Source organism: Aspergillus alliaceus (genome assembly GCF_009176365.1).
Source record: "Aspergillus alliaceus strain CBS 536.65 unplaced genomic scaffold BDW43scaffold_19, whole genome shotgun sequence".
Classification (NCBI taxonomy): Eukaryota; Fungi; Ascomycota; class Eurotiomycetes; order Eurotiales; family Aspergillaceae; genus Aspergillus; species Aspergillus alliaceus.
Window position 1 is genome coordinate 465442 of NW_022474702.1, and position 26711 is coordinate 492152.

Here is a 26711-nt window from a genome sequence, read left to right on the forward strand (position 1 = left end):
TTTCCCCAAGCCCAATTAGCTTGATACAATAGAATAGATGTGATTGAAAGACAATATCAGGGTGAAATATTTGAAACGTATTCGCCGAGGTGAATTGGCTCCATCCGTCTTCCGAGGACTCCTCAGTCAAGTGATCTCATTTCCATCCATAAGTAGGCCCTGCCTGCGAGAAAATCAAATTAATTGACACATTTTCCAAAGGATAAAGAACAAACTATCATTTTCAACAAGAACGTACGACATCTACGGCAAGAATGTCCCAAAAGAATTCGCCTATCATCATCGTCGGTGGCGGACTGGCCGGCCTCGTTGCCGCCTTTGAACTGTCCAAACGCAAGGTCTACACTGTTATAGTAGACCAAGAGAACGAGGACAACCTGGGTGGGCAAGCCTTCTGGTCTCTAGGGGGATTGTTTTGCGTGAACTCAACGGACCAACGCCGAAAGGGTATTCAAGATAGTCGAGAGCTGGCGATGCAGGACTGGTTCAATAGCGCGCGTTTTGATCGTGAATGCGATCTCTGGCCCAGGAAATGGGCGAAAGCATTTGTGGATTTTGCAACTGATCATCTTGAGCACTATGTCAAGTCCGTGGGAGTAAGCTTCACCAGCGTCGGCTGGGCGGAACGCGGAGATGGGAGCGCAGGAGGGCACGGAAACTCCGTCAGTTTACCCCGAATAAGAAATGCATGCCTTCTTATATTGGCTGTACGCCATTATTCGTTGAGCATAATGAGCAAGCAAGTCCCTGACTTATACATTCTCTAGGTCCCCAGATTCCATTTGGCATGGGGCACCGGTCCGGCTGTTGTAGAGGCTTTCGAGAAACCGGTCCGAGCTGCAGCAAAGAAAGGGTTAGTTAAGTTCATGTTTCGCCACCAGATAGATTCTTTGATAGTCGATGAATCTACCGGAGCTGCCATCGGAGTGCGGGGCCGAGTGCTTGAGCCATCTGATACAGCGCGCGGTGTAGCGTCCAGCCGGAAGAGCATTGGCACATTCGAGGTGTACGGCAGCGGAGTGCTGATTGCAAGTGGAGGTATTGGTGGCAACATAGACTTGGTTAAAAAGAACTGGCCCATTGACCGACTCGGGGCACAACCGTCGAACTTCGTTATCGGTGTCCCTGCACACGTAGATGGACGCATGATTGAGATTGCCAAAGAGGCTGGGGCCAATGTGATCAATGAAGATCGCATGTGGCACTACACCGAAGGCTTGCAGAATTGGAACTCCATTTGGCCACAGCATGGAATACGGATCATCCCTGGGCCCTCTTCGCTGTGGCTAGATGCCACAGGCAAACGGCTACCCCCAATGCTTTATCCTGGTTGCGATACCCTTGCCACTTTAAAGCATATCTGCAACACGGGCTATGACTATACTTGGTTTGTACTTGACAAAACTATCATTGGCAAGGAGTTCGCTCTTTCGGGCTCCGAACAGAATCCAGACTTGACGGGCAAAAGTACTCTACGCACGCTCCATCGTGTACTTAGCTCCTCGCCTCCTGGACCCGTTCAAGCGTTTATGGATAAAGGGCCCGACTTTGTGGTTGAGGCAACCATACCAAAGCTAGTGGCTGGAATGAACCAACTCGCCAAAGAACGAGGTGGGCCTCTTCTAGACGTTGAGAAGATCGAACATGAGATCCGCCTCCGGGATATGCAGATTGACAATAAATATACCAAGGATGCCCAAATAATGCTAATTCAAAATGGACGCAACTACTGGCCAGAACGACTTGGACGAGTGGCTAAACCACACAAGCTCGCAGATCCTTCCCATGGTCCGTTTATTGCTGTACGCCTGAACCTTCTTACCCGCAAAACTTTAGGGGGACTTGAAACGGATCTAGATGCGTGTGTACTTCGTCCGGATGGTTCACGTTTTCCCAACTTGTACGCTGCAGGCGAGGTTTCGGGTTTTGGTGGAGGGGGAGTACATGGGTATAGTGCGCTTGAAGGGACATTCTTAGGAGGCTGCATCTTCTCCGGACGAACAGCTGGCATCAAAATGGCCGAAGCGGTGGCGGGAAAGTCACCACGGCCGTCTTTGTAAGATCCCTTTGCCCCTACATATGCCGGATGAAGTCCTTTTACATCATACTCTGATGACGTATCCTTATTAAATCATATACCATTTCAATGCCTGTGGCTGTGGGAATCTAGCTGATGCTGCTACTGCCAATACAACGAGATGTCCGCTGGTTTCACATCCCATTGAGCTGGCATGAGTGATTAGACAGATATCAGGTCCATTAAATCCACATCCTTGCTCAAATAATGTGAAACTGTTTAATACATTTTCTATGACTCAGTCTCTATCTGATTCATGTCCATCAGTGCTTTCACCTTCTTCGGGTTTCCATAGCAAATGCTCATTGCTATCCGGGTCATCAACGTCCTCGGCATGTGGGATGAATTCCTCAATTCCCTGAATTCCCTTCAGCTTCGATGAGCCGCCGTGCATAAATGTCAACAACGCATCATTTTGAGTGTCGTGTGCAGGCTGCTAGCCTCTCTCGTATCCCCTTATGCACAAGTACTCCAGATTAGCCTGTAGGCAATCTGCCAGCATGACATTATCTCTGGCATGACCACCAATACCACTTGAAAAATATATAAGGATATTTATTCCCATGCTCAGCTGTTCAAAGCATGGAAGACTTTCAAGGACCCCGTCTGTTCCCATAGAGAATTAGGCGGTGCTCCTTCGTTGCGTTGGAATGCATCCTGGGTTTCAGAAGAGTTAAAATAGCTTTCCATCTGCTCCTTGTTTTTGCTTCAGATGAATGGAATGATATACGACTCAGCGTTGGCATCCAGAATTTCCAGTGTATCTTTGTGCAATAGAACGGCTCTAATGAATGCTTTTGGGTTGAATATCGGGTAGCCCGCATCGTCTCTTTATCCCCCTCCAGTCGAGAACTGGAGCTCTCTCATTGTTTTGTATGAGCAGATCACAGAGGTAAGGTGCATTGAGTAGAGAGTAGAGTAATGAATCGCAATTCTGCGGATATTGGACAACCTGTATTCTACCGGGGTCATCCCGTTCGCTTCTTTAGCAAATCCGTGCCGATGAATTCGACCGAGGGAAGACGGTAGGAGAGCGCAAGGTACCAGAAGAAGTCTACGTGATGGTAGAATAGTTCATCAACATAGAGGCCCTCAGTTTGATTGATAATGTATATCTTCCCCGAGATTCTACAGATGTGGCTGACCGTCAGGCTTTGCATTTATCCGGCGGAAGAGCTGATCGAGGGGTAATTCGAAAGGCATTAGATCATTTGGCCTCCTATTAGCATGTAAAAGCCAGTTGCGGTAACGGCCAACGACTCGAGATTCGCGGACAGAGAAATCAGAAGAGCAGCCAAAGCCTGTGTTGCCAACGTTCTGGCCATATCCTTCCCTGCGATGCTACGTACTTTAAGCCCCATATTCAGAACAAACAACTTCAGTATGGAGAGCGCAACTAAAGAATCTGTAAGGGAGCCGGCCAGCAGAACTCTGCATGGGCATATTGACTATGCGATGCTCTTGAAGTTCCGTGAAACTGGCTCTATGCGTGGCATCCCGCAACAGCTGCAGTTCTTCATCTGTAAGCTGTCGTTGGGGTCCTGACTCGGTGCAGTCAACAGACACTGTTGGTGGTTGTCCGCAACATTCAGTATGACGGGCATGATGGCCTAGAGTTAGCCATTTCAGGATATCCATGAGCATGGCAAATGCTTGATCGAGATAGTCCTTGCCACACGAAATGCGGACTTGGCTATATTATTTCCATTATTTCATGTCGCAAAGGAAGCGCAGAGTTCTACATCGCATAGAAAGAGCTGCGACATCTTGGCTGGCCAGAAGAAAGGAAATAATGTTCTTCTCGATGTGGTAGGGGAGAAGCACGAGGCTAGTCATGGTCGGTACTTTAGGCGTCGATTTTTATATTCCCCTTTGCGTTGAAATGTCTCTTCTATTCTTTCTTGCAATATCTGTATTATATCGTTCTATGTCTTGTATAGCATAGATAATAGTTCTGTGTATACGTAGACGAATAGGGTTGCTTGTTTTGAATTTTTACCAAGGGAATTTTCCCTCCGAAGTCCGAGCAAGTCCGAGGGCTATATATAAACTTCGTACTAGTTCTTGATCATCCAGACAGATATATCAGCCCACAATTATAACCACAATGATGACAATTACTGACTTTAGAGTCCGCAAATCCAAACCAAAATATCAATCCTGTGCAGTCTGTCGCCGGCGGAAGCTGAGATGCGATCGCCGCAGCCCATGCCAACGATGTATCAACTCGCAATGTGTCCACCTTTGCACCTACAGTCTTAGGGATAACGAAACCAGGACAGAGGTTAACTTGAGAGAAACGGGCCCGCCAAAAGAACTTCGTACTATGGCAACTTATGAAGCTTCAGAGAATGAGCGGGCTGCGAATCAGCGATTAACCTCCAATATCTCTGAGCTCGAGCAACGTCCCTCGAGGACGGAAGATCCTCGATATTCGTACTCCTCCATACAAGATAGTGCGCCGCCAAATCACTCTTCAAACGACACAACTGTCTCTTTTACAAAGCCACCAGTACAGGCTCATATTCCCGGGCTTGGAATGGTAGAGGTGTTGGATATTTTTTCACATGGTAAACATGACAATACTCGGGTTTGGGAAAGAGGTCACTGGGCCTCCCTTATAAGCAAGGTAGATTTCCTTGCCCAACCGTTTGGTGAGAGCCACTGTCCTCTTCGATACTGATTCTCATTAGTTCACGGACGTAATGAATGTTGCGTCGGATAACCGCGAAAACGTAAAGGGTTACTACAGGGAGAGAAAAGGTATAAGCACCCCGGAGTCAGATATCATGACTCAAAATTGCGCATCCCGGATGCGCAATGTTTGGATACCACCGCGGCAGACTGTCGAACTTTTGGTATCTCGATATTCAAATACATTCAGCCATTCTCACCGAGTTTTGCACATTCCTAGTTTCCTAGATGACGTGGAATCGATTCTAGTTGGGGATTCCCGCCACAGTACATTTTCTCTAGCCTGCTTTCTGTGTACCTTATCAATCGGAAACTGTTGCCTGAACATGGAAAGCGAGGATTCTTCGCCTATGGTCAGGAAAACATCCGTCCTAGAGTGGCTCGAAGCTACCCGACTTTGGCTACAAACGAGCAGTTTAACAAGAAAGGTTTCTGTCCACGGATTACAGGCTCGATATTTGTTCCTACTTGCTTGCCAGGTTTGCGGCGTTGACCTTGATGGCAACTGGATTTCGTCCGGGGCGCTAGTCCGAGAGGCAATCGCATTCGGGCTTCACCGCGATCCAGCTGCATTCTACTCTATGACTGCATTTCAGCGGGAAATGAGGCGGAGAGTATGGAGGCCATCATTGAGGCAGAAGTGCAAAGCTCAATCACAGCTGGCTTACCGTTGTGCATATCTCCAGAAGATTTTGATGTCCTGCCCCCGTTAAATATAAATGATGAGTCTATCTCGGAGAATGACTCAATGAATCCAGAGCCGAAACCATCGGGTATCTTCACTAGGGCTTCATATCAGATCATTCAATCTCAATCTTTGCACGCCAGGATCCGAGCTGCTATAATTCTGAATCGCACGAAGTCTGTTTCGTACGATGGAGTTATGCAGCTTAGTGCAAATCTGATTAAATCCAGGAACGCTATATCTCAGCTCCTGACCCGAGATAATAGCGCCAATGATATACACGCCTCAACCAAGCAATTTCTCATGTCATATTTTGACCTTCTCATTCATCGGTTTCTCCTTGCACTCCATCGACCATTCACAATGAAAGGCGCTTACGTTGCAGGCTTTCACTATTCGCGCATCAGGTGTCTGAGCTCTTCCTTAACATCCCTTGATTGTCTTGGGATATCTCCGTCCCCAGAAACAGGTGCTCGTCACACCCATCCACTATGTACTTTCTCTGGAAGCTATTTCATTGATGATTTGTTCAACTCCGCAATCAGCATATGCCTCGAACTGATGCTCGAACGTGCTGATGAATCCATACTCGGCCACCCGCTGCCATCGATTTGCACACCGGGCTCTACGAGGACGACAATGTTAATTACTGCCAGGAACGCCTTATCGAGCTTGTGGAGCGCTGTATTGGTGTACTCGATCTCTGGGCATTGCGAGGACAAGCAAATTCCAAGAAATACATGTTCTTGGTAATGGCCAATGCTTCGGTGAAATCACGTTTATCTGGACGCGAATCGCTCGATGGGATATCCGACGCTCTCTGGCAAAATCTGGCAAAGTATAAGCGACTTTTGGAGGAAGGTTCGAGAAATACCATGTCCATAGGTAATGAAGAAGTAAGAATCCCTACTTCTCAGCTAAAGTAAACAACTTCTGAGCTTACCCTTGAACAGAGTGAGCAGGCAGCCTCAAGGGCGTTCGAACCCAGGACCCTTGCCTTTCTTACGCCTTTGGCCGATGACCCTGATGATATACAATCCGTAAGTCAAGCTCGAATGAGATAGGGTACACCTTAGAAGTTCTAATAGGTAATGATATAGTCCGTTCCGGATCTTCTGTCTGATAGTATTGTTGGTAACGATTGGGATGACGGCCTATTTGATTTAATTACTGCCTTTACAACCGCTGAACTAGGCGCTAATGCTAGTTTATAGCAAACAAAAGTCGGTCTAGAATACAGGTATTAAAAGTGCGTCTTCGCTCTAACAGACTCGCAATTTAACAACTGATCTATCTCTCTCGAGTAGGCGGATAGGTCGTTAATGAAACATTCGCTCTACTTCCCTAAAATACACGCATCTATATTCTCTAATTCAACTATTGATATACACTTAACCACAGTATGTGAGCTAGATGATAGATGCTTCTCATCCGGTCCGTATTTCTTCATACTGGTCCGGCCGTCCAAATGCAAGGTACCCATCAGGACGCACCAAGATCTCTCTGAGACCGCCCGAATAAAAGGCTACTCTCTCGTCCAAGTCCGGCATATCTATAGCTTCAACCAAAACTGTACGGTCTCCAAACGCAGGGCTGACGTTTTGACTCCTCTTTTTTCCAGGAAGCTGCAGCTGGATCCAGTGGGCATGCCTCATATACTCACAGAGGTTTGTGACTTCTCCGTCCGGTGATTGTATTTTGACATGGAGAGCTCGCATACCCTGCATACCCTTGGGTAGTGGGTCCCATCCGTCGGGGCATACCATATCCAGCGGCTTAGGATAGGAAACAGCGAAGCCACTAATCTCCAACCCCAAACTCTTATTCGCTTCCGGTACGCGCAAGAGTCTGTCCATCGCAGCCCTCACGGCCCATTCCGGGCCCGTGGAGGCAAAGAACAAAAGCGATTGTGAAGTCGTATTTTCCACGGCAGCCTTCGCAACTGGCAGTCGCTCGTCTTCATATGTGTGAGGCAGTGAGCTGGGAGCAGAACCACGGATCACTTCGCCTAGCTTCCATCCTAAATTGAGAGCTTCTTGAAGACCAACATTCAGTCCCTGCCCACCCGCTGGAAGATGCTTATGGCATGCATCTCCAACAATGAATATTCTGCCACTTTGGTATCTTGTAGCCAGTCTCTGTTCGTTGCTAAATCGCTTCAGCATACAAGGATTTGAAAGTTTGTAATCGACCCCTGTTACCTGCCGAATAGCTTCGTTCATCTCCTCAAGCGTGACAGGAACAGACTCGGGAACCGTGGCCTTAGACCGGGCGAAAATATTGAGTCTTGCTCTGCCGCTGGGTACATGTAGATCTGCAGCTATGAGCAAGCCATGCTCGTTGTGCACAAGATATGGATTTGGCATTGGGACACCCAGCGTAGCCTCACCACTCATGACGGTATTCACGGATGGTACTCCGAACGCCGTCCGCGCCGACAAGGTATTTCCCAGTGGCAGTGAAAAACTGGTTTTCTGCTTGCTGGGTAGCATGAGTTCCACCGACAGTCACACTGTGATCTGTCGTTGCAATGGATTGAACTCGAACCCCTTTCACTATTACCACACCAAGTTCTTCGGCACGGCGCAGGAAGATCATCTCAGTCCGATATTGTGGGACCAGCAAGGCATGGTTCTGATCGGTCTCTGGGCCGAAGACACTGTAGTCGAGTCGGGTGTCAAGAACGCCGTAATGCCACCAATTGGACTTCTGTCCTGACTCAAGGGACTGTTCAAGAAGCCCGCGAGCAGCAAGCATTTCCAACGACCGCCCATGCATCACGAAAGCACGGGTTTCCGCCATACCCTCACGACCAGTTCTCTTTTCGACGACCATCACAGTAAGGCCAGCGAGGCGAAGTTCGCATGCGAGGAAGAGGCCAACGGGGCCGGCTCCAACAACAACAACGTCATACGACTTAGACGCCATTGTACATAACAATCTAGCTTATGTGTCACGGGTGATCGATCAGGGAGTTATTTGAAGGCTTTTAGTGAAAAATAATCCTAGAACTGCGGTGATTTGGATTCTAAAAGGTCCGGGTCTGTCAACCTATTTATAATGCTTTGGGAAGCAGGTATTTCTCGGCAAGTTTTCCATGTTAATTCATCGTTCCAGGTCTCGGTCAACCCGTTCTCGGATGTCAATTGGAACAACCATCGGCTTCGGGGTCCTTGTTGCCCTTTACACTTCATGATAGCTTCTGTGAGACTTTTCCAGATTGCGAGGCCTTCGGGCAGCTTGTCGCTTGGTCGGACTATAATCAGCTTCTGAAGCCGACATCTATCTCCGAGCTGTCGATGTCCATTCTGAGCAATCCCTGTTTCGGTAAATATTACCCCGAGGCTTGGAACAGGGTATATGTATGATACATTTGAGTATCTACTTACATATGAACTATCAGGATTGTCTTCTCCGCTTTTTCTTTGGCTTCCCCATCAGCGGAGGGATATTATAGACTGTTTTAGAAACTAAACCTAGATGGTGATCGAGATGAAGCTATGCTTGAAACGCAAAATCTCTTCTCTTTGTTCGATACAAATAGTTGTACTAGCACAAGGCCTTAATGAAAACATCTCACAGGTGGCATTATATCTGAGGATGACCCTGTTTTACGTTTCCCTCCCACAATGGCTTGATAGAGCAAGTTTATATACGTATTTTTATTGGCAATGCCAGTATCTACAAGTATCATACGGCTCTTCATTCGGTTTTCCCCGCTATAGAATTATCATATATTCAAACATAAGGTGGATAAATGGGTTACACTGCATCCTGGCGTCCAAATTCCGATGTAGCCAAGGCAAACTCATGCATATGTGCGCATATGCGCGGCCAAACTTTACGATGACGGTCCCCCGATATCTGGAGAATTAGCGAATATTCAGAGACTTATTTCGGTCGAATCCACACCTGAGTGGTTCAGGTATCGATATTATAAAACATTGGTTTTCAATAGGATAGCCAGTGCGGATTGATCGAGTCATGTGACAGTGTGGCTGGTTAAGTGTGGCGTCATCTTCTACATATTATCTGCATTATCAGATCTTGTCTCTTGTAAAGCTCCTGCCAGCTCCAATTCCCCAGATACACGGGTTTTCTATATACAGTCTCCTACAGTACTTAGGCGTTACAACGGCCTTCTATGAACCCCTTGTTTCGCTTCCCTCTCCGTCTCTACTCAACAATGTCCACCTCATTATCCCCCACGTCATCGCCCTTCACACGGGCCGTGGTGAGCTCTATGAGGAAGCTGTATGTTTCCCTACCTCCCCCAATCCCCTCGCTTACTCGAGCTGGACGGCATATACTATCCTCAGATCCAATAACTGATGATACCGACAGGTACCCCGAATCCCTCGCAGACAAAAGCTGGGATAACACAGGCCGTAAGCCCCTCCACCCGGCGCTACCACCACGCTCACAATATCTAACAAGCAAGCAACACAGTCCTCCTCGAAGCGCCTTTCAACCCAACCCGCCGACAAAGGAACTCCGTCCTTCTAACAATCGACCTCACAAAAGCAGTAGCAGACGAAGCGATCGCACGCAAAGCCTCCGCAATCGTCGCCTACCGTACGTCAACGCACCCCTCCACAGGACCCCTTACTATACAAATAGAACAGTTCACAGAACTAACCACCCACAGACCCAATCATCTTCCGCGGCCTCAAATCCCTCACCTTCACCGATCCCCAACAACAATCCCTCCTCCACCTCGCCCAAGAAGGCATCAGCGTCTATTCCCCCCATACAGCTGTAGACGCCACGCCCGGCGGAATGGCCGACTGGCTCTGCGACATCGTAACCGGCACAATCACTCCCTCCTCGACCTCCCCATCCCAACCCGCCAAATCCTCCTCAACCCTCTACACAGCCCCAACCTACCCCACCCCAGGCCCCATCGCCCTCTCCGAACAATCCAAAATACCCCCGCACACCATCTCAACAATCCACCCCTCCCCCTCTCCCCCCGAGAACATGGAATCTGCAGGCATGGGCCGCCTCGTCACCTTCGACTCCCCGCAGCCCCTAACCACCCTCATTGATAGAATCGCAGAGGGGACAGGATATCCGGGGGGCATTCCGATTGCGATTCCGCAGTCGGCCAGCGTAGACGAGCTGATGATTCGGACAGTGGGTGTTTGTCCCGGGTCCGGGTCGAGTGTACTTATGAAGGGGGATGTTCCGGATTTGTTGTTTACGGGGGAGATGAGCCATCATGAGGCTTTGGCGGCTATTGAGCGGGGGAAGGTGGTTGTTGCGCTTGCACATTCGAATACGGAGAGGGGGTATTTGAGGGGGGTTATGAGGGGAAGGTTGGCGGGGGCTTTGAAGGAAGAGTGGGATTTGTTGCGTGGGGAGGAGTTGAAGCGGTTGGAGAGATCGGGGGAGGAGAAGTTGTTGGAGGTTCTTGGGGATGCGGAGTGTGAGGTACTTGTTAGTGAGACGGATCGGGATCCGTATGGGATAATGCTTAGGAGGGGTTAAGATATTGTGTTGTGTTATATAATACATGGATCTTCTGGTCTGGAGATGTGGTTTATTGAGGTAGGGCTGGAAGTATAGGCTTGTATTTAGCTTACATGTAGCAGTTTGCTAAAAGTATAGAATTAATTAGGGTCAATGGTATATCATTGTCGAGATTAGGTTCGAACACTAGGGTATGATCAACTCAACAATACCCGGATCTCGCCCGTTGTCCTGGGGAACAGTCTTCTCAATCCCCACTCACCCTCTCCCTCCTCCATGCCCTTCTCGCTCTCAGCGCCTGCCTCACTCCCCCTGTCCACGCGTGTAACATCGATCTTGCCTCTTGCCTCGTCCGCACCGATGATCATACCTTCGACAAATTCGAAGTCCCGACAGAACGCCTCGACCGCTTCCTCCGTCACGCTCTTGACAAATGTGGCACTGCGCAGGCGCTTCAGGTTATCCGTGGCGTCCATCAGGGCCGATGGGAGGAAATCGTCAAGTTGCTGGCTGATCGCGATCAGAGCTTCAGGCTGGAAGGCTGGAAGAGTCGCGATGTCAGCCAAATTAGGTTGTTGCTGTGGCTGATTTTCTGGCGGGTGGGAGTTCTGTTTCTCTGTTTTAGTCGGTGCCACATTCGTTGATGATGGTTTGGAGAAGGGCTCAAGTGCTGTGAGCAAGACCCGAAGGCCTGAGGCATCTAGAAGATAATCAATTTGGATCTCTAGCAGATTCACCCGGAGGGAAGCAAGGGCCGTAGAGATAGGGTTCAAATGTGTGACACTAGCAAATGAGTATGCAGAAATGGTCGTGCGTGTCGTAAGATGGATATTGGTCAGATAGATGGCACGCGCGGTGGAATTAGACAGCTCCTCTGCTGAGGATTTCGCCAATTCCATGAACGGATCAAATGCGGCACGGAGAACAGGAGTGAATCGGTTTTCGTTCTTGGACTGCATATCATCGGTTACAAAGGAAGCTTCATAGGTCTTCATCAGAGAAGTCAAGCCTTCAAGTGCCTCGACCAAGAACTGGGGCGTGGATAGATCCTCCGAAGGAGTCAGGGCTAAATGATCGGCTGACAAACTGCTGACTGCATCTTTCATAAGAGCCTCGAAGTGGCCGAAAGTGAATTTTTCAAGGGTTCCCAGCAATTCTACTAGGTTAGAATTGGGTCCCAATAATTTCGAGAAGGTCGTCCGGTAGAAGGAGAGTAGACCGATGACCTTGTAGCAGGTAACCGGATCGTCGTGGCCTTGAATAACCAACTCGACCCGCTGCCGTAAAGCTCGAGAGACTCCAATAAGATCACGATTAACAAGGTCGCTAAGGGCCTTTTGTCCGTCAAATGCGACCTCCTCGTGCTCCTCGATACGAGACCAAGGCTCACTACTGAGTCCGGCCTGGATCCCCCTAGCAAGCTCCTCACCATCCGCCACGAAAAGGGCTTCGAGGGCCTCCCGCTCCGACACTGTAGTCGAATGTACCCAGGCGAGCATGTCTCCGATGTACCTCAGAGGGTCGTGAGCAGAAAACTCAATCGGCTTCACATTGCTATCGCCTGCAGCACCGGAAACTGCATCCGTAAGAGCGTAATGGAAGGCATCAGAGAGGGTGTAATCACGCGCCTCTGCGAAGAAATCCAAACAACTGTGGAACAAGCTCGGTCTTTCCGCCAGTACCCGCAGCGCCCGTCGGATCGAGCTACTGATCCGGGGATCTTCCAGGTTGAGCGATTTGAACTCCTTCTGGATCCATCTGTACAGCTTTTGGTAAGCGGAGTTGAGGTTCCTTGTGCTCTTCTCCATGAGTTCCAGGCCCAATCGCTGATTCTCTCCGCCCAGCAAAGCTTCGCAATCGCGGTGCACCTGCTTCACACGGGCAAGCACGTCAAAGAATTGATCATCGATCGGGTCCTCGATAGAAGTCAAGACCAGAAGGTCATCATCAGAAACGATAAAATGTTTCGTAAAGGCATCAAGCAGCTGTTGTTTCGTCTCGGCCTCCTTCTTCTGGTTCATCAGCGCAGAAGCCTCCTCCAGCATGGGGGCGGTGTCTTGTCTCGCCAGTCCAATGTGCTTTCGCATTTCTTCGCATGTCTGGTTAAGGCTGGTAATCACCGTACCGATTCGTTTCAATTGCTGCTCAATCCATAAGGATTAGCACCGGTCTTTCTTCCCCCCCCCCCCCCCCCCCCCCGGGGTTATTGACAGCTTACCTCCGCAACCTTCCCAAAGTCCCGCACAATCTCCGCGTTACAATCGACCACTTCCTGCTGTACATCCAGCCGCAGTTGTCGTCGCACCTCTGGGGTATTATGTATACCCCGAAGGCTGAGGGTCTCGAGCGCATCGCGTATGTCTGAATCCGCATAAGAAGCGGAGAGTACACTTGTCAAACGGTTGGTCAAGGCATTGGATCGTTGCGTAGCTGGCGGAGACAAAGGGGAAGCTGCTGGAGAAGGCGTCCTGGTCGAATTATGACTGGGAATGGCCCCAGCTGGGGGGAAATAGCTGGTCATAGGAGGGGGTTTATCGGGAGCTCGGTGGAGTTAATGTGAGGAAGATGGTCAATAAATTGGCTGCAGAGGCGGGAATAGGAAGTTAAAAGCAGCGCCGAAATTGGGCACCGCTCGTTTCTTTACTAGTGGATTTTACAGAGTTCCCCGTCAAAGAACAAAGCATTGTTTATTGCAACTTCCATCCTTCATAGACAACAGCGAGTACCTTTTCAATTTTCACAGCAGCTGATCGCGGAATATAAGCCATCATTCTCACGACCTGATCTCCCCCGTCTATCCCAACATTCACCGCCAATGGACAGCCCCCTCCTCTCCCCCGCCAAAGCGCGACAAGCTGCCATCCAGGCCAAAGACTGGGCCTACGTGAACTCCTGGCTCAGTCGCCAATACGCTCCCAACCCGGTCCCTTCGTTCGAACGAAATGAAGATACATTACGGGCCTTGCTCGCCCTAGCGGCAGCTAACGATACCGCCGACGAGGAAGCCACCATGCTACACCATGCACGCGAACAAGTTGTCCAAGGATTTAAAGCTGGCGAGGAAACCGAAGAGAATCAAAAGAGGGAAATACTTGACGAGCTGGAACTTTGTCTTAATGATAATGGTCGACAGGCTCTCGACGATTTAGCGGAGTCGGCCGCGGCGCTGGGAGCCTTGAGCATAGAAACGGCGCCCCTGGGTCAAGCAGTTATTGACCTGACCAAGGAGGAATTTAGCGTTCATGAACAGCTTGTTAAGGTGGATATACTACATGGTTATTTGCAAAGGGAATTGGAAGCATTGCGCGAACAACTAGAAGATCTCGAGTCCAATCCAGCATATGAAGTCCCGGCAAACCTCCCCGCTCTGACGGCCGAGTGGATGAGAGGCACGAAAATGCTTACTGCTAAAGTCGGCGAATATCACGATAAGATTGCTGCACTAGAGCGGAATAAAAGTAAAGGGCCTACCCTGGAAGAACTGCAGGCGGAGGAAGAGGAGGTCGTGAAGCTCTCACACACAGTCAAGAGGTTGGAATATCGACTCCAGCTGTTCCAACATCTTCCCACGGATATCCAAGGGGCGCGGGCCAAGTACAGGGAGTTAGAGAGGGAGCTCAACCAGCTCACCCTACAACGAGACTCGATGCCTTGACATCTAGTACGGAAGTGACCCAAGAGTTATTTGTTTTGTGATTTATTCATATTATCACTAATTGACACGGAATACTAAGCATAATACAGTACATGAGGATTAGGTCATCAAATCATAAGAGTATCCATGATGAGACAGTCACAGGTGATCCTCCAAGCTCGGGTTTAGTGGTCACCGAGACCAACAGCGTCCTTGATCTTGTCACCACTACCGAAGACGGGTTAGCATCTAGTTATTCATGGCTAGGATACCCCATAAGGTCACTCACATCGACTTGCTGGCGCCACCATTGTGGTTGTCCTTGGAACGCTGGGCCTTGTCGAAGGCCTCCTGAGGGGCGGACTTGTTCTCGTCGGGCTGAGTGCCACGGGCGAGGCGATCACCGGTGTCAGTGAAGGTTTCCTTAACCTTGTCCTGGGTGGACTTGGCCGAGTCGGGGGTGAGCTCCTCCTTAGCCTCTACAGGGGAGTTAGTAAGAATCGCAAAAGGTCAGCTGCACCTAAATGCATGTCAACGTACTGGTAGACCAATCCTTGCGTCCGGCGTCAGACATGTTTGCAGGTACTTGTTCGGAGAGTTGTAAAAAGGTTTTGAGTGGTAGAGCAGTTGCAGTAGCGTTGTTAGTTAAATGTTGTTTGAGACTGATGATGGACTGAACGATAAGTCCCGGGTCAGAGGGTTTATATATCTTTCAACTGGTTCTGAATTGGTCTTACCATGACGTTGATGACCTTGGGTTTGCATGGGCTACGCAATTCACCCGAGGAATCGCATCTTGGAGTCCAGGCTTTTCGCCTCATCAACCAAAATAGGACTAGATCCATACACAGCAGAACCATGGAGACCTTGGCTGAGCGTCATGGTGACGAGAGAGCCTACCAATGGCAGTCTGGATGCAGATCAATTGGTGAATCGCGAAGAAAGCAGGAATAAACATCAACGTCGTCATTTTTGAGAATTCTAGACTTGGGTCCCATGACGTCGCCATGACTGTGGACTAGCCTTAAATGGCTTAGTGTCTCCTGGGGAAAGAGGGCGCTTCGGATTATCTGTTTTGGCGGAGGCCGACCAAGGACCTTCCCCTTTCAGGTTAGCGGAAGGCTGTTAGTTCATACAGCAGGCGGTGTATAGTGGCAGTAACGTGACAGCTGTTCACCGCCACGCGGCGAGTGATTGGAGGCGGCAAAGGCCTCCACTCTCCATGCCTAACTTAACTTCCTATTATCAACTCTCCTTTCAATGCGTTTGGCGTAAACTTCGTCTAGTCGGGTCTCAATGACCACCATGTTGATTTGCTCAATCTTTATGCCCTATCGTTTTGATTGGAATTATTCCCATTTATAGTTGTCTTCTTTGCTCGAAGCTTCTTTCCCTCCTTTTCTACTTCAGACCCCGCGTATTGCCACCAGGCACACCCCCAAATACCGGAAACTCTACACAACATATTATCTAATATTCAAGTCGATTGCTGTCAATGCCATCGTCGAATACACCTCCTTCGAACTGGGATTTCACTCCGGTGATTAATCTACTTTGCTCGCCGACTTATACCAGCGGCGACCGCTCCATCCCTGCTCTCCACCATGACTCCGACCAAGAGCCATCCACTTCCGAGGTTGCTGCCCAAAGTGTAAATGGCTCGACACCTGGTCAGAAGCTTGAGAACGGTGGGCCCCCGAAGCTCGGTGATTTTAGTGCTCTGTGGGATATCCTCGGCAACACCACGCCTCCTGTCGGCGCAGAAGCTGGACTTCGTCAAACGACCAAGGATAACGTGGTCGAACAACCTCCACAGCAGCCCAAGCGGATTCAAATACTAAAGCGCCCCTCTCATGGGGTTAACAATCTTGACGATCTTGAAAAGGCGCTTCCACGAACACCTCCTCGGCCGATTCTTGTCTCGGATAAGTCCAAATCCCGCAGGGCTACCATTGAGTGTCGCACGGTGAAATCCCGTGATCAGCCAAGGCAACCGGTTGACGAACCTCAGTTATCCGAAAGTACTGCGGAAGCTGAATCAGACAACCCCAGCATCTTTGAACCGTCTTACTCGAAACGGGGCGTTGTTTCCTTGGTCCCGCCACAGGTGGGCATAGCGGAGGCCTTGAGTGAACCATCCGAAACCCCACCATCTTCGTTTGATGAAGCCGATGGGGCGTTAACCCCCATCGCTACTCAAAATCTGCCCGGTGGTGCCATTCGTGTGCGACCCATTGCGTACAAGTCGGCGACCGACCGGCGAGTCGGTCTCTTAACCAAGCTGTTGAAGGATTTTCCCGATTATGCGGATGCTGTAATTCAAGTAGGAAGGCTCGGGAAGTCAAGGCCTGTGCCTTCTCCCACATGTCGCCCCATCCATGTCTTTGTCGATATGTCTAATGTAAGTCTACGATTCCTCTCCCGTATTTGTCCACTCTTAGCTGATGACCCACAACTTAGATCATGGTTGGATATCACGACTCGATGAAAGTATCTCGAAACATTCCCGTGAAAACGCGGATCCGCCGTTTGCCCCTGTCATTCCAGAACTTCTCGTTAGTCTTAGAACGTGGTCGGCCAACTGCCAAGAGAGTCTTGGTGGGCTCCGACCGCTTCGCTGCGATCGACGAAGGCGAGAAGCTCGGCTACGAGACGAATATTCTAGACCGCGTGCATAAGGTGAAACAACCTACTCGTCGTCAGCTGAAATTTCGCAAAAATCCACGGACGGGTGCTCAGGATGGCGGCAGTGGTTCTGAAACGAACGACGCGCCAGGAGAGCGATGGGTCGAGCAAGGTGTGGACGAAATTCTACACCTGAAGATCTTGGAAAGCCTGTTGGATACGGATGAACCAGCGACAATTGTTTTAGCTACGGGAGATGCGGCGGAAGCTGAATTCTCCGGAGGATTCATGAAGATGGTGGAGCGCGCGCTGCGGCGTGGGTGGACGGTGGAACTGGTGAGCTTCTCCCAGGTCACCAGCTTTGCCTATCGTAAGAAAGAGTTCCGCTCGAAGTGGGGGAATCAATTCAAGATGATCGCCCTAGACGGGTATATTGAAGAACTACTGGACATGTGAATGGGTGGAAGGATGGTCTGGAATCAGAGACACATTTAACCTTCTTGATGCTTGAGCTTACTGTCCTAGGGCTTTTAGATAGTGGGGCAATCAGGGGCTTATATCCAATCCGCATGGTTTTATTCGATCCAACTTGGCATTTATTTTCTCCTACATAAAATGTTGCAGATAAAGTAAAGAATCGAACCCTTTCCATAGTCTAGACCTCAGTCCCGTGAGTCATGGGGAATCAGATGACCCTGCCGCCCAATCAGAAAAGAGTCTGCCCGCCAACCGCCGAGGGATGTCATGCCCCTCATTGGCCAAAGCATCTCAAGAGCTTCAAATCGCATCCAAAAGCAGCAATCATCTCCCTCCTCAAGCAACAATACCTGTCCTTCATGACTCACTACTCTCCCTAATCTCACGTATATAACGCACAAGAACAACCACCCCAAGAAAACCCACAATAACCCTCACCTCCAAACCCACACCCACAAGCAAACCCAACCACAACCCCTCATCATCGCCCGCAAAATCCACAAAAAGTCCACCAAAAATGACCCAATACGCCCCCCGCGACTTCTACGGCGGCGCCATCAAAGGCCTCATTCCGCAATCCTGGGTCGACGCAAGGTAACACCCACCACCTTCATCAACTCCAAGTCCAACCCCAAACTAACATACTCAAAACAACAGCGACGTCCGCGAAGTCCCAGACCATCAAGAAGTCTTCCTCAGCCCGACAACCCTCACGTCCCAAATCGTCGAAATAAACCAACGCGTCTCCCCCGAAGAGACAACCTCCCTCTCACATCTTCTCCCTTCAACCTCCACACCCGACGAAGCAGCCGCCCTCTATCACATCCACGACATCTGCGACGAAGACGACAAACTTGAGATTGTAACCGGTCCTATGAGCGTCTCTATGGGCAAGTTTCTGGCGTCGGGGATCAGTGCGTATCGGGGTGTTGTGCGGGTTACATCGCCGAAGAAGCAGGGAAGGGGGACGGGGGTGGCCGGGGCGGCGGTTGCTGGGTCGAGTGCCGAGGGGCTTTTGACAAGTACTGTTAGCTTGCATTATTTGTTGGTGCGGTTGGGGGAGCAGGAGACGGATTTGGTGGTGTTTGTTAATGTGCCGCATGAGGAGTTTGAGAAGGCAGGGGATTTAGGGGGATTAGAGGGTGAGGAGGGACTTGCTGGGGGGTTGATTGGGGGGTTGGTTGAGGTGTTGGAGGTTGTGGATTGGGGCTTGTTTGCGTGAGGGCTTTTTTTGATTCTGGGATGAGCTATGTGGTATGGATAAAAAAGGATGGGTGGTTGATTATTGATTTGGGAGGATTTATATCATATCGGTCGTGGATTCGGCATGGCTGGTTTTGTTTGGAATGCATGAGCTTGGAGAAATTGGTATAATGACATGCATGTATGGATAGAACGAACAGGGATTATGATATGATACTGGGCATGTATATAGATAAATAGAGTAATTAGATAGCTTAGTGATAGTCAATCCAAAAGGACAGCCAAGCACCTGACAATGGTATATACAAACTCATATGTGCTTCGCTGACTGATCTTGCTACTACATAAGGATCGTTGTGTACATCAGATTGAAGAAGGCGTAATATCCCACGTAAATGAGAGGCAGACAGACATATCATCGCTAAAGAGAGAAAGAACATCATAGACAGATATATCGTCACCAAATGAACGCTGAAATGACAGGCAAAATTTCCCGAAATGTGTATATATAATGAGAGACAATCAATTCCATCAACACCTTCCAATGACCGCTTTATCCAAACAGCTATGAGTGTCAGTTACGCAAGTTGATCTCCCCCAGTACGTTCGCAACGTCATCCACGGCTAGTTTCTCGACATCTCCAAGGGGTTGCTTCTTCCGGGGCGAGACATTCCTGGGCTTCGGCTTGATCTGCTGGAGAAGACCTTTGCACTTCCCGCATCGAGATTTAGTGGTGTCGATACTCTTTGAATGGCGTCCGTATGTCTGGCCGCAGTCCACACAGCTCCACACGTACTTGTAGTCAATCTTGTAGCTGTGCTTAGTCGTTACTTCGAATCGTCCGCCATAGACGGGGTGATACTTCAGGGCTTCTTTGCACTTAAGTCCCCATTGCTTGAAACTTGGTCCGTGGGGATTATTGTGAACATTGGAGATCATAAAGCTGGCCAGATGGCAGTATTCATGGGCCAGTGTGTTCAGCAAGCGGTCCTCGTCGTCGATGATCCGCTCAGCCAGTTCGATGTTAGCATGGTGCTTTGGCGAGGGTGCTCCATCTGCTCCAGACATCTCACCCTCCGTCCGCACCTTCTCCCGCTTCCAGTTCGCCCGTCCAGCAGTGGTTTGGAGAGTCTTGCTCCAGATGATCTGAATACCACCAGTTTCCTCTGTCATCTCTTGGATCCGACCGCCAGTGACATGGTCATCTAAGACTTTGAAGAAATCTTCCGCGACAGCGGCTTTTCTATTATCAAAAGACTTTCTACGCGCAAGGGCCGCCTTCTTCTTCTCAATCTCTGCCCTTTTCAGAGCTGTCTTGCTAGGAGCTTTGGCTGGTTTCTGTGTTGCTTTGTTTCTAGGCAAGATGTCAGAATCTACCTCGTTGCCTGACTCTTCGAAATCCTGGAGGAAGTTTTGTAATTTGCGTGGCGAGTGCTGGTCGATCCAGTTGTTTGTAGTTTCCTGGCACCAAAAAGCTTCATCACTCTCACGATACGGTGTGGGTGGAATTCGAGTCTTTCCTTTTGTAGGTGAATTCAGGGTGCTTTTGGAGGGGCTGGCCGGTGGTGTTTTCACATTCACTTGTTCATTGTTACTTTGGAGGCGAGGCTCAAATGCTCCCAGAAAGCTAGTGAAAAGTCAGCATCCTAGACCTTTCTGTGTCTATAGTAACACGAAGACCTACTTGTCCAAATCTTGTTGAAGTTGATAAGACGGATCATCTTCATCTTCATCAACCTCGACGGTAGCATTTTCTTCAACAGGAGCTTCGTCGGCAGTAGCTTCGTCAGCGGTACCTTCATCGGCAACAGTATCGTCATCTTCCAGATCCAGATTGTTCATCTTCTCGGCGATATTGGAAGTGTTCCTGAAGAGCTTTCTTGGACTAGCCTGAGGGGCGGCGGAAGGCATTGAGACTGCAGCTGGTAGGGATGGCTCTAGACGAAGACTGTTATGCTGTGAGCTCTCAAGGGCCTTCTTGATCTCTTCCTCCGGGTTCGGCCGTCTGCCCCTAACCAGTCTCCTTTTGGTTCTAGGGGGAGAAGGCGCCTTTGCGGCCTCTTCGTGTTCTGACTCGCCCCCGGATGTCTCATGGGTGCTAGGCTCATTATTATCACTGACAATGAAATCATCCAAAGAATTGAAGCCATCATCGCTTTCCTCGTCCTCGGACCTATTAATCGGCTGGCGATAGTCCCTAAACTGCCGGCTGTTCTTATTGCGAGCAGGCGTCTGGCGAACAACCCTCCTGGCAGGGGACCGCCGCATCGATGAGGCATCGGACGGGTTCCGACTAATAGAGGATGTAGAAGAGGTAGTAGAGGTAGTTGAAGCAGAAAAATCCTCCACAACCTCCTCCACAGGATAATTCTCCTTGGTATAATCATACAACTCCGATTTCCTCGTCGACCTACTCCTCGACTGCCTCGACTGCGGCATCAGCAGCGAGTTAGCTCGCGCCAACTGCAATGGATCACTAGTACGCCCTTCAGTCGAGGAACGTGTGTCCGAAGACCGTGTAGTTGAAGCAAAAGAAAGATCCTCCCGATCACTCAGTCCATCACTGTCGGAAAAAATATTAAACGTCCCACTCGAGATGGTTCCGCTCCTCTGCAACTTTCTCTGCCGATGGACGGGTTTATCGCTCGTCGTCGTTGTTCTTGAAGTCGTGCGTTTGAACTCCGGCTCGTCAAATAACGTCCCCGATTTGTCTCCCACCTTCGGCGTGGGCGAGGTGTCGCGGAATTTACTTGAGAAGACCGAGCTCGTATTTGATTTCAGTTTTCGAACAGATCTGGTTGTGTTCTCACGAAGGCCGCCTTGCTTGACGGGACTCGTTGTGTTCAGTCGAGCCATTCTCGTTGCCGCTGGTGTATATAGATATGGTGTTGGTAATGCTTGATTCAGCTGGGTTTCAGGGATGTAGATTCAGTATGACATGACAGATATCAGGTTTGACTCGCATAGGTAATGCGGAGATATAAGTAGAGCTGGGTTAGAGATATTGCATGAACTCCAACACTTTCATATTGTGGTGTTGACGATATTAGGTCAGTGGCTGGAGAAGATCGTTGGCATGGCAACGCTTCCTGCTGATCCGAACTTGCACCTAGAGGGAACACCATGACCGCCGATCGATAATTGTGCCTGGTGTTCCCTGAGATTATAGGTATGTCTCTGTGAGGGGACTTGGTACTGGAAGGGGGGAGTGAGTAACAGAATGATTATTGCAGACGCCCAGGTGTACTTAGTGAAAAATGTGAACAATATTTAGATTCTCTGCGCGTAACGGAGTAGAACAGTTAAAGTAAAAGAAAAAAAAGTGTACAAAATAAAATGAAGGCCCGAGCCGCGGATCGAACGCGGGACCTCTCGCAGATATGCTTGGGTTATTTCCCTAAGCGAGAATCATACCACTAGACCACCCGGGCTTCTTGTTGAGCAATGTCCTAATTCTATGTATTCCAAGCCTCCTTGTGCATATCCCAGGCACAAATTTCTATTCGCTCAACACCTCAGTTACCTCTAGTCTATTAGGGAAAAAAGTTGAGTGACGATCTTCCTCTAGCGTATTCTACACATATTGTACGCATAATAGCTCTAATACCTAGGGGAACTTATCTCGAATCATTCTCCGTGTAGATCTGTGTCACATTTCGCGGTGGTCCCATGTAACCGTGCTATATATTTATATTGGGTGTGCCAATATTGGAGTAATCACAACAGTCCCTGAGACGCCCCCATATCGTTGGATACGTTATGCATATGCAGCCAAGAAGCACCGAAAACAAAGTAGCTCCTCCGAGGCGACCCATGTACCACCCCAAGTCCTATAGCAACGAATCCAAACAGCCAAAACAAGCTGTACACTAACTACCTTGATTGTGTCCCCATCCCCTAGGCTTATTGAACATGGTCTGATCTAGAATATTTGAGTCCTGAATTAGAAATGTGTGGACTGGGAGCCGTACAGGCCCAGCCCATGGGTAGATTTGGCGCCTACCCATACGTCTCATGACCAGGGACAGAGTTACTGCGCGCCCATCTAGTAAGTACCGGACAACAAACACATCCCGGTCTAGAAATATAGGGATCTCAGGCGAAACAAGAATAGAAAAGAGAAAACGACCGCAAAAGTTTCCAGCAGCACTACCCAACCCCAAGGCAGGCCGCTACTACACAATTCAATCCACAACTATGGATGACCTCGAGAATGGAAAAGGCAAATGCCCTACACCCCAAGCACTATATAAGTTCAATATAAAGATCCCATTGAGAAAGGAAGTTTTACTGCCGAGGACATACAAAAAGAGTACTGCAAGTCACAGAGGCACGCAGCAAAGGTAGCCGGCCACGTAGGGCTAGAGTCCCACTGCCAGGAGAGAAGGAATGAACGTGCCTTACAGGACGATCATGCCGGCGCCGGCAACCATAGCCGTAACCACGTACGCACCAAGCTGAAAGACACCGACGTTGACGGCAGAAGGAGTAATCATACCACCAGCAGCCCCGGAGCTAGACGCAGCGGCACCGGAGGCGCCGGAGCCAGCAGTACCTGTGGGAGAGGAAGTGACAGTGCCAGTGCCAGAAGTACCGGCCTCCTTGAGGAGAGCAGAGCAAGCACTTCCGCCGCTCTTAGCGCTCTTGGTGGTGGCAGATCCGTCGAAGTCACAAGCATTATCGCCATTGCCTTTCGACTTCTGCTGCTCGTAGTACAGGTTTATGGCATAGGACAGCTGCTGCTGAGGCGTACATACACTGTAAGCGCCATATTTACCGGTGGTGGCGTTGGTGGTGATTCCATCGCAGACATCGTAACCGCAAACGGTTCCAAATAGCTTATCCAGCTTCTCGCCAGATACCTTGTCCTTCAGAGAGCAGGTCAAACTCTGTTCCATGCAGGAGCAGAGGTCTTGGTTCGGGGAGGGAGGCAGCGGGCTGGATGTTGCGAGCCACTTGCCGTCAACAGTGGGACAAGACTGAAGAGCCGTGTTTGATGGCTTATACTCGCCCTTCTTGGTGCCTGATGGGGTGGCGCTGGCCAACTCCTTGGAAAGGTAGCTGAAGTCCGCCTTGGTGCTAACCTTGTTGCCATCAACAGACACCAGACCTAGTGGTAGTTAGCCAAGACATCATGACAAGAATCAATGTTAACCCACCATAGTTGTTATCTTCCTGGAAGTACATGTACACAATACCCCCAGACCAGACATCAGCCATTTGGTCTCCATAGAGTGCCTTGACTTCGGTGAACTTGCGAGGTTGGACTGCATTGCAGCCGTACTCAGCAAAGAACACAGGGACGGTATAGTCTTTGAATTCTTCAGTACGAGATTTGTATCCAGACTTCTCATAGTTGGAGTCGCCGCACCAGGAGTATACGTTGTAGCCCCAGAAGTCGATACTATCATCGGCACTGTTACAGTTAAAATAGTTGGCCATATTTTTACGGATGCTCGAGTCATCGCTAGTCGCGTAACCAACACCCATTGGACGATAATTCTTGGCCTTAATATACTGCTTTGTATCACGAACAGCGGCCTTGACGAAGGCACTAGCAGCCGTGGTATTCTCACTGTTGGAGACCTCATTTCCGGCGAAGAACCCAATGACATTAGAGTATTGTGACAGCTCATCAACCACTGTCACGTATCTGTTGTACAGGTCGTTATCCCACTTGGGTTCGTTGCGATTGATCGATTCACCTGGGGAGGATAGATCCGCAATGACGTAAATGCCAGCATCGCTGAGAAGGCTCATGCACTCCTTATGATCTGACGAAGGGTCGATAGCATAGACACGAATGGCATTGGTGCCCAGCTTTTCAAGGTATGGAACATCACGCTTGCAAGCATCGGCGTCGGCCAGAGGGTCCTTGAAGCTGCTGGCGGACGAATCGGAGCCAGAATACTCCTCTGCAACGAATCAGCCTATGCATTATGTTAATGATAGTACGGACGACGGAAACTCACGCTGATAGGCAACACCACGGATGTAACTGGGAATTTTGTCAGTACCACTTGAAGCAAAGGTTCCTTCCACATAGGGTTTACAAACAATTGCGTGTCGTTGCTCTTATAGAAGAATTTGGAGCCCTTGATAATGATTGGATCCAGGTCAGCAGCAATGACACTGCTGGCAAAGAGGGTCGCGCCCACGAAAATGCTGGACAACTTCATACTGAATGCGTGGAGAGACGCTATAAAAAAAAGGATACGTGAGACTGCCAGACACCAAACCAGGCTTCCAGATCAAAATTCACTTGCGTCTCACACGTTAGAGATGAATAATTTGACTTAACACAGGAATGAACGGTTGAAACTAGGGTATTAACGTTTTAGAGAGTGAACGAGAGACCATAAATAAGGAATGACTGTAAATCTGTAGATAAAAGGAGAGTAATGATTAAATGAAAAGGAACTCTAGCTTCTAATGGGTATCCAACCACAAAATAATCGCCACGACGATGTGTCTAGGGTAGGGTCTCTGCAGGTTCTTCTATAGGCATGACTGGTGGGCATTCAGGGTTCAGGGATTTCAGGGATAAAGGCCTCAATCGCCCGCTTCTCTGGGGCGACGAGAAGTAGAGAGCGGGACGGGATAGACAGAAACCCACAATTGCCTTCCTTTAAGGATATAATAATACGATGATCACTGGTGATATTCAGTGATATTCCTACCTGGCGGCTGTCATTTGCTCGGACACATCGTGCATAGATGGGTTGATATCAGAGGCCTCAGGAACGCGCAATCCCGGTCCACATTGGAAACAGATCAGAGGGGTTGATGCTGTCTAAGTAAAAGCTTAACGGCGCACCCAACTAGGAGTGATATATATAGAGAGAAGGCTGAGAAAAAAAAGCCGGCCCCAGCTTTGTTCCACAGTCAACTCTGATCACATCACCATTATACTGAGTATGGCTGCCCGGGCTATGGGTTCCATTCCGAAGCTAAGCAGGAGGCCATGACTTGGGTAGTCCGATTAAGCTCAGAATGCCCACTGTAATGGCCGTGCGACCGTAGTCCTGTATCCACTGTATGTGGCCGACACGGGTCACCAGATGCGGTATATCTGTCTCTTTATCGAGAATTGCATCCAAGAAACCCCCGAGGACGGCTGCACAGGCGCTTGTGCACATCGGCTCTTGCGGAGCAGCAACATTATGGTGTGGTACAGAATGGTACCTGTCGCTGCATCCGGGATATGCGGTGGGAGCTGAGTATGCTTCTTGCATGTAGCTTTTCCCGAAAAATGTTGATCCTGGAAGGTTCTTGGAAAGCCATAGTCAGGTACCGTGGTCTAGCATTTGTGGCGAAGTACCATCTTTGAGACTGTGAGTGGCAGGTAGCGATTGTAGATCCATATTTCCCTGGACGGTAGAGCGTCCTTTTGATGACGATCTTTCCTACTCTGTCAGTGGACCAGGGCTCAGTATGAAACCTTTTGGATGATCAGATACATGATCACGGCTAAGGAAACAAGCTTATCTAAGTTGGAATTCTTTTTGTTTTGAGGCCCTAGCTAGTACCGTTGAATGCCGGTGTTGTCCACTGAGGTTGGACGCCGGAATACTTTGTCATCACGGGTCAATGACAACGAAGTTTAGATCCAAGTCACGACTCGATGTTTGCTTGGATTGTTGTAGGTGTTATGTAATCGCCCGACCGGGTTAGAAAAAGCCTACCCGACGTTTGGTGGAGTACATACAGCGACAAGAACAGGGAAAACAAAAAATTTGAAAGAAAAGGGTGTAACCTAACGATTACATGGGGAATAATTAATGACGACGATTATACGGAGTAAATAGGTAATGAGGTTTTTTATTTTTTATTTTTTATTTCT

The 26711-nt window shown here is 49.3% G+C and overlaps 11 protein-coding genes and 1 non-coding gene across 12 annotated transcripts; 6 read left to right on the forward strand and 6 right to left on the reverse strand.

Moving 5' to 3' along the window:
• Window positions 1-254: 254 nt before the first annotated feature.
• BDW43DRAFT_319101 (FAD-binding dehydrogenase) lies at window positions 255-2060 on the forward strand (the record flags this gene model as incomplete). Its single annotated transcript, XM_032048839.1, has 2 exons — window positions 255-662; window positions 768-2060. 2 exons carry the CDS (start codon window positions 255-257, stop codon window positions 2058-2060), a joined length of 1701 nt encoding a protein of 566 aa, XP_031900889.1.
• A 2124-nt stretch (window positions 2061-4184) lies between these two features.
• BDW43DRAFT_299972 (fungal specific transcription factor domain-containing protein) lies at window positions 4185-6670 on the forward strand (the record flags this gene model as incomplete). Its single annotated transcript, XM_032044822.1, has 5 exons — window positions 4185-4706; window positions 4771-5298; window positions 5385-6027; window positions 6174-6378; window positions 6583-6670. The coding sequence occupies 5 exons, from the start codon at window positions 4185-4187 to the stop codon at window positions 6668-6670; spliced, it is 1986 nt and encodes a 661-aa protein (XP_031900890.1).
• A 213-nt stretch (window positions 6671-6883) lies between these two features.
• Window positions 6884-8384, reverse strand: BDW43DRAFT_299973 (uncharacterized protein; the record flags this gene model as incomplete). Its single annotated transcript, XM_032044823.1, has 2 exons — window positions 6884-7840; window positions 7881-8384. 2 exons carry the CDS (start codon window positions 8382-8384, stop codon window positions 6884-6886), a joined length of 1461 nt encoding a protein of 486 aa, XP_031900891.1.
• A 1258-nt stretch (window positions 8385-9642) lies between these two features.
• Window positions 9643-10946, forward strand: BDW43DRAFT_310725 (putative NGG1 interacting factor Nif3; the record flags this gene model as incomplete). Its single annotated transcript, XM_032047021.1, has 4 exons — window positions 9643-9710; window positions 9801-9844; window positions 9906-10031; window positions 10105-10946. 4 exons carry the CDS (start codon window positions 9643-9645, stop codon window positions 10944-10946), a joined length of 1080 nt encoding a protein of 359 aa, XP_031900892.1.
• Window positions 10947-11125: 179 nt separating this feature from the next.
• cog6 (Golgi transport complex subunit COG6) lies at window positions 11126-13449 on the reverse strand (the record flags this gene model as incomplete). The annotated part of the gene is made up of 2 exons (XM_032047022.1): window positions 11126-13069; window positions 13147-13449. 2 exons carry the CDS (start codon window positions 13447-13449, stop codon window positions 11126-11128), a joined length of 2247 nt encoding a protein of 748 aa, XP_031900893.1.
• Window positions 13450-13743: 294 nt separating this feature from the next.
• BDW43DRAFT_299976 (uncharacterized protein) lies at window positions 13744-14583 on the forward strand (the record flags this gene model as incomplete). Its single annotated transcript, XM_032044824.1, has 1 exon — window positions 13744-14583. One exon carries the CDS (start codon window positions 13744-13746, stop codon window positions 14581-14583), a length of 840 nt encoding a protein of 279 aa, XP_031900894.1.
• A 27-nt stretch (window positions 14584-14610) lies between these two features.
• On the reverse strand, window positions 14611-15518 carry BDW43DRAFT_274893 (heat shock 9/12 family protein). The gene is made up of 3 exons (XM_032041792.1): window positions 15103-15518; window positions 14852-15041; window positions 14611-14790 (listed from the first exon to the last, which is right to left on the reverse strand). The coding sequence occupies exons 1-3, from the start codon at window positions 15134-15136 to the stop codon at window positions 14748-14750; spliced, it is 267 nt and encodes an 88-aa protein (XP_031900895.1). The 5' UTR covers window positions 15137-15518; the 3' UTR covers window positions 14611-14747.
• Window positions 15519-15817: 299 nt separating this feature from the next.
• BDW43DRAFT_274895 (NYN domain-containing protein) lies at window positions 15818-17798 on the forward strand. Its single transcript, XM_032041793.1, has 2 exons — window positions 15818-16963; window positions 17023-17798. The coding sequence occupies exons 1-2, from the start codon at window positions 16058-16060 to the stop codon at window positions 17641-17643; spliced, it is 1527 nt and encodes a 508-aa protein (XP_031900896.1). The 5' UTR covers window positions 15818-16057; the 3' UTR covers window positions 17644-17798.
• Window positions 17799-18078: 280 nt separating this feature from the next.
• On the forward strand, window positions 18079-19164 carry mog1 (Ran GTPase-binding protein MOG1). Its single transcript, XM_032050364.1, has 2 exons — window positions 18079-18258; window positions 18322-19164. Exons 1-2 carry the CDS (start codon window positions 18182-18184, stop codon window positions 18884-18886), a joined length of 642 nt encoding a protein of 213 aa, XP_031900897.1. The 5' UTR covers window positions 18079-18181; the 3' UTR covers window positions 18887-19164.
• A 75-nt stretch (window positions 19165-19239) lies between these two features.
• Window positions 19240-22163, reverse strand: BDW43DRAFT_67165 (SprT-like family-domain-containing protein). The gene is made up of 2 exons (XM_032050365.1): window positions 20553-22163; window positions 19240-20495 (listed from the first exon to the last, which is right to left on the reverse strand). Exons 1-2 carry the CDS (start codon window positions 21722-21724, stop codon window positions 19442-19444), a joined length of 2226 nt encoding a protein of 741 aa, XP_031900898.1. The 5' UTR covers window positions 21725-22163; the 3' UTR covers window positions 19240-19441.
• Window positions 22164-22209: 46 nt separating this feature from the next.
• BDW43DRAFT_t105 lies at window positions 22210-22299 on the reverse strand. Its single transcript has one exon. It is a non-coding gene; the product is annotated as a tRNA-Pro (tRNA).
• A 219-nt stretch (window positions 22300-22518) lies between these two features.
• Window positions 22519-24948, reverse strand: BDW43DRAFT_274900 (glycoside hydrolase family 72 protein). Its single transcript, XM_032041794.1, has 2 exons — window positions 24028-24948; window positions 22519-23978 (listed from the first exon to the last, which is right to left on the reverse strand). The coding sequence occupies exons 1-2, from the start codon at window positions 24626-24628 to the stop codon at window positions 23269-23271; spliced, it is 1311 nt and encodes a 436-aa protein (XP_031900899.1). The 5' UTR covers window positions 24629-24948; the 3' UTR covers window positions 22519-23268.
• Window positions 24949-26711: the final 1763 nt, after the last annotated feature.

Bases quoted from the DNA above. Each gene is read 5' to 3' on its own strand.
- BDW43DRAFT_274893 (XM_032041792.1), bottom strand. From the start codon at position 15,136: ATGTCTGACGCCGGACGCAAGGATTGGTCTACCA. The intron at 15,042-15,102 runs GTACGTTGACAT...ACTCCCCTGTAG, and splicing joins ACGCAAGGATTGGTCTACCA to AGGCTAAGGAGGAGCTCACC. The intron at 14,791-14,851 runs GTGAGTGACCTT...CGTCTTCGGTAG, and splicing joins GGTGGCGCCAGCAAGTCGAT to TGGTGACAAGATCAAGGACG.
- BDW43DRAFT_274895 (XM_032041793.1), top strand. From the start codon at position 16,058: ATGCCATCGTCGAATACACCTCCTTCGAACTGGGATTTCACTCCGGTG. The intron at 16,964-17,022 runs GTAAGTCTACGA...CCCACAACTTAG, and splicing joins TCTTTGTCGATATGTCTAAT to ATCATGGTTGGATATCACGA.
- mog1 (XM_032050364.1), top strand. From the start codon at position 18,182: ATGACCCAATACGCCCCCCGCGACTTCTACGGCGGCGCCATCAAAGGC. The intron at 18,259-18,321 runs GTAACACCCACC...TCAAAACAACAG, and splicing joins CAATCCTGGGTCGACGCAAG to CGACGTCCGCGAAGTCCCAG.
- BDW43DRAFT_67165 (XM_032050365.1), bottom strand. From the start codon at position 21,724: ATGGCTCGACTGAACACAACGAGTCCCGTCAAGCAAGGCGGCCTTCGT. The intron at 20,496-20,552 runs GTAGGTCTTCGT...ACTTTTCACTAG, and splicing joins CTTCAACAAGATTTGGACAA to CTTTCTGGGAGCATTTGAGC.
- BDW43DRAFT_274900 (XM_032041794.1), bottom strand. From the start codon at position 24,628: ATGAGCCTTCTCAGCGATGCTGGCATTTACGTCATTGCGGATCTATCC. The intron at 23,979-24,027 runs GTGGGTTAACAT...AACTACCACTAG, and splicing joins CCAGGAAGATAACAACTATG to GTCTGGTGTCTGTTGATGGC.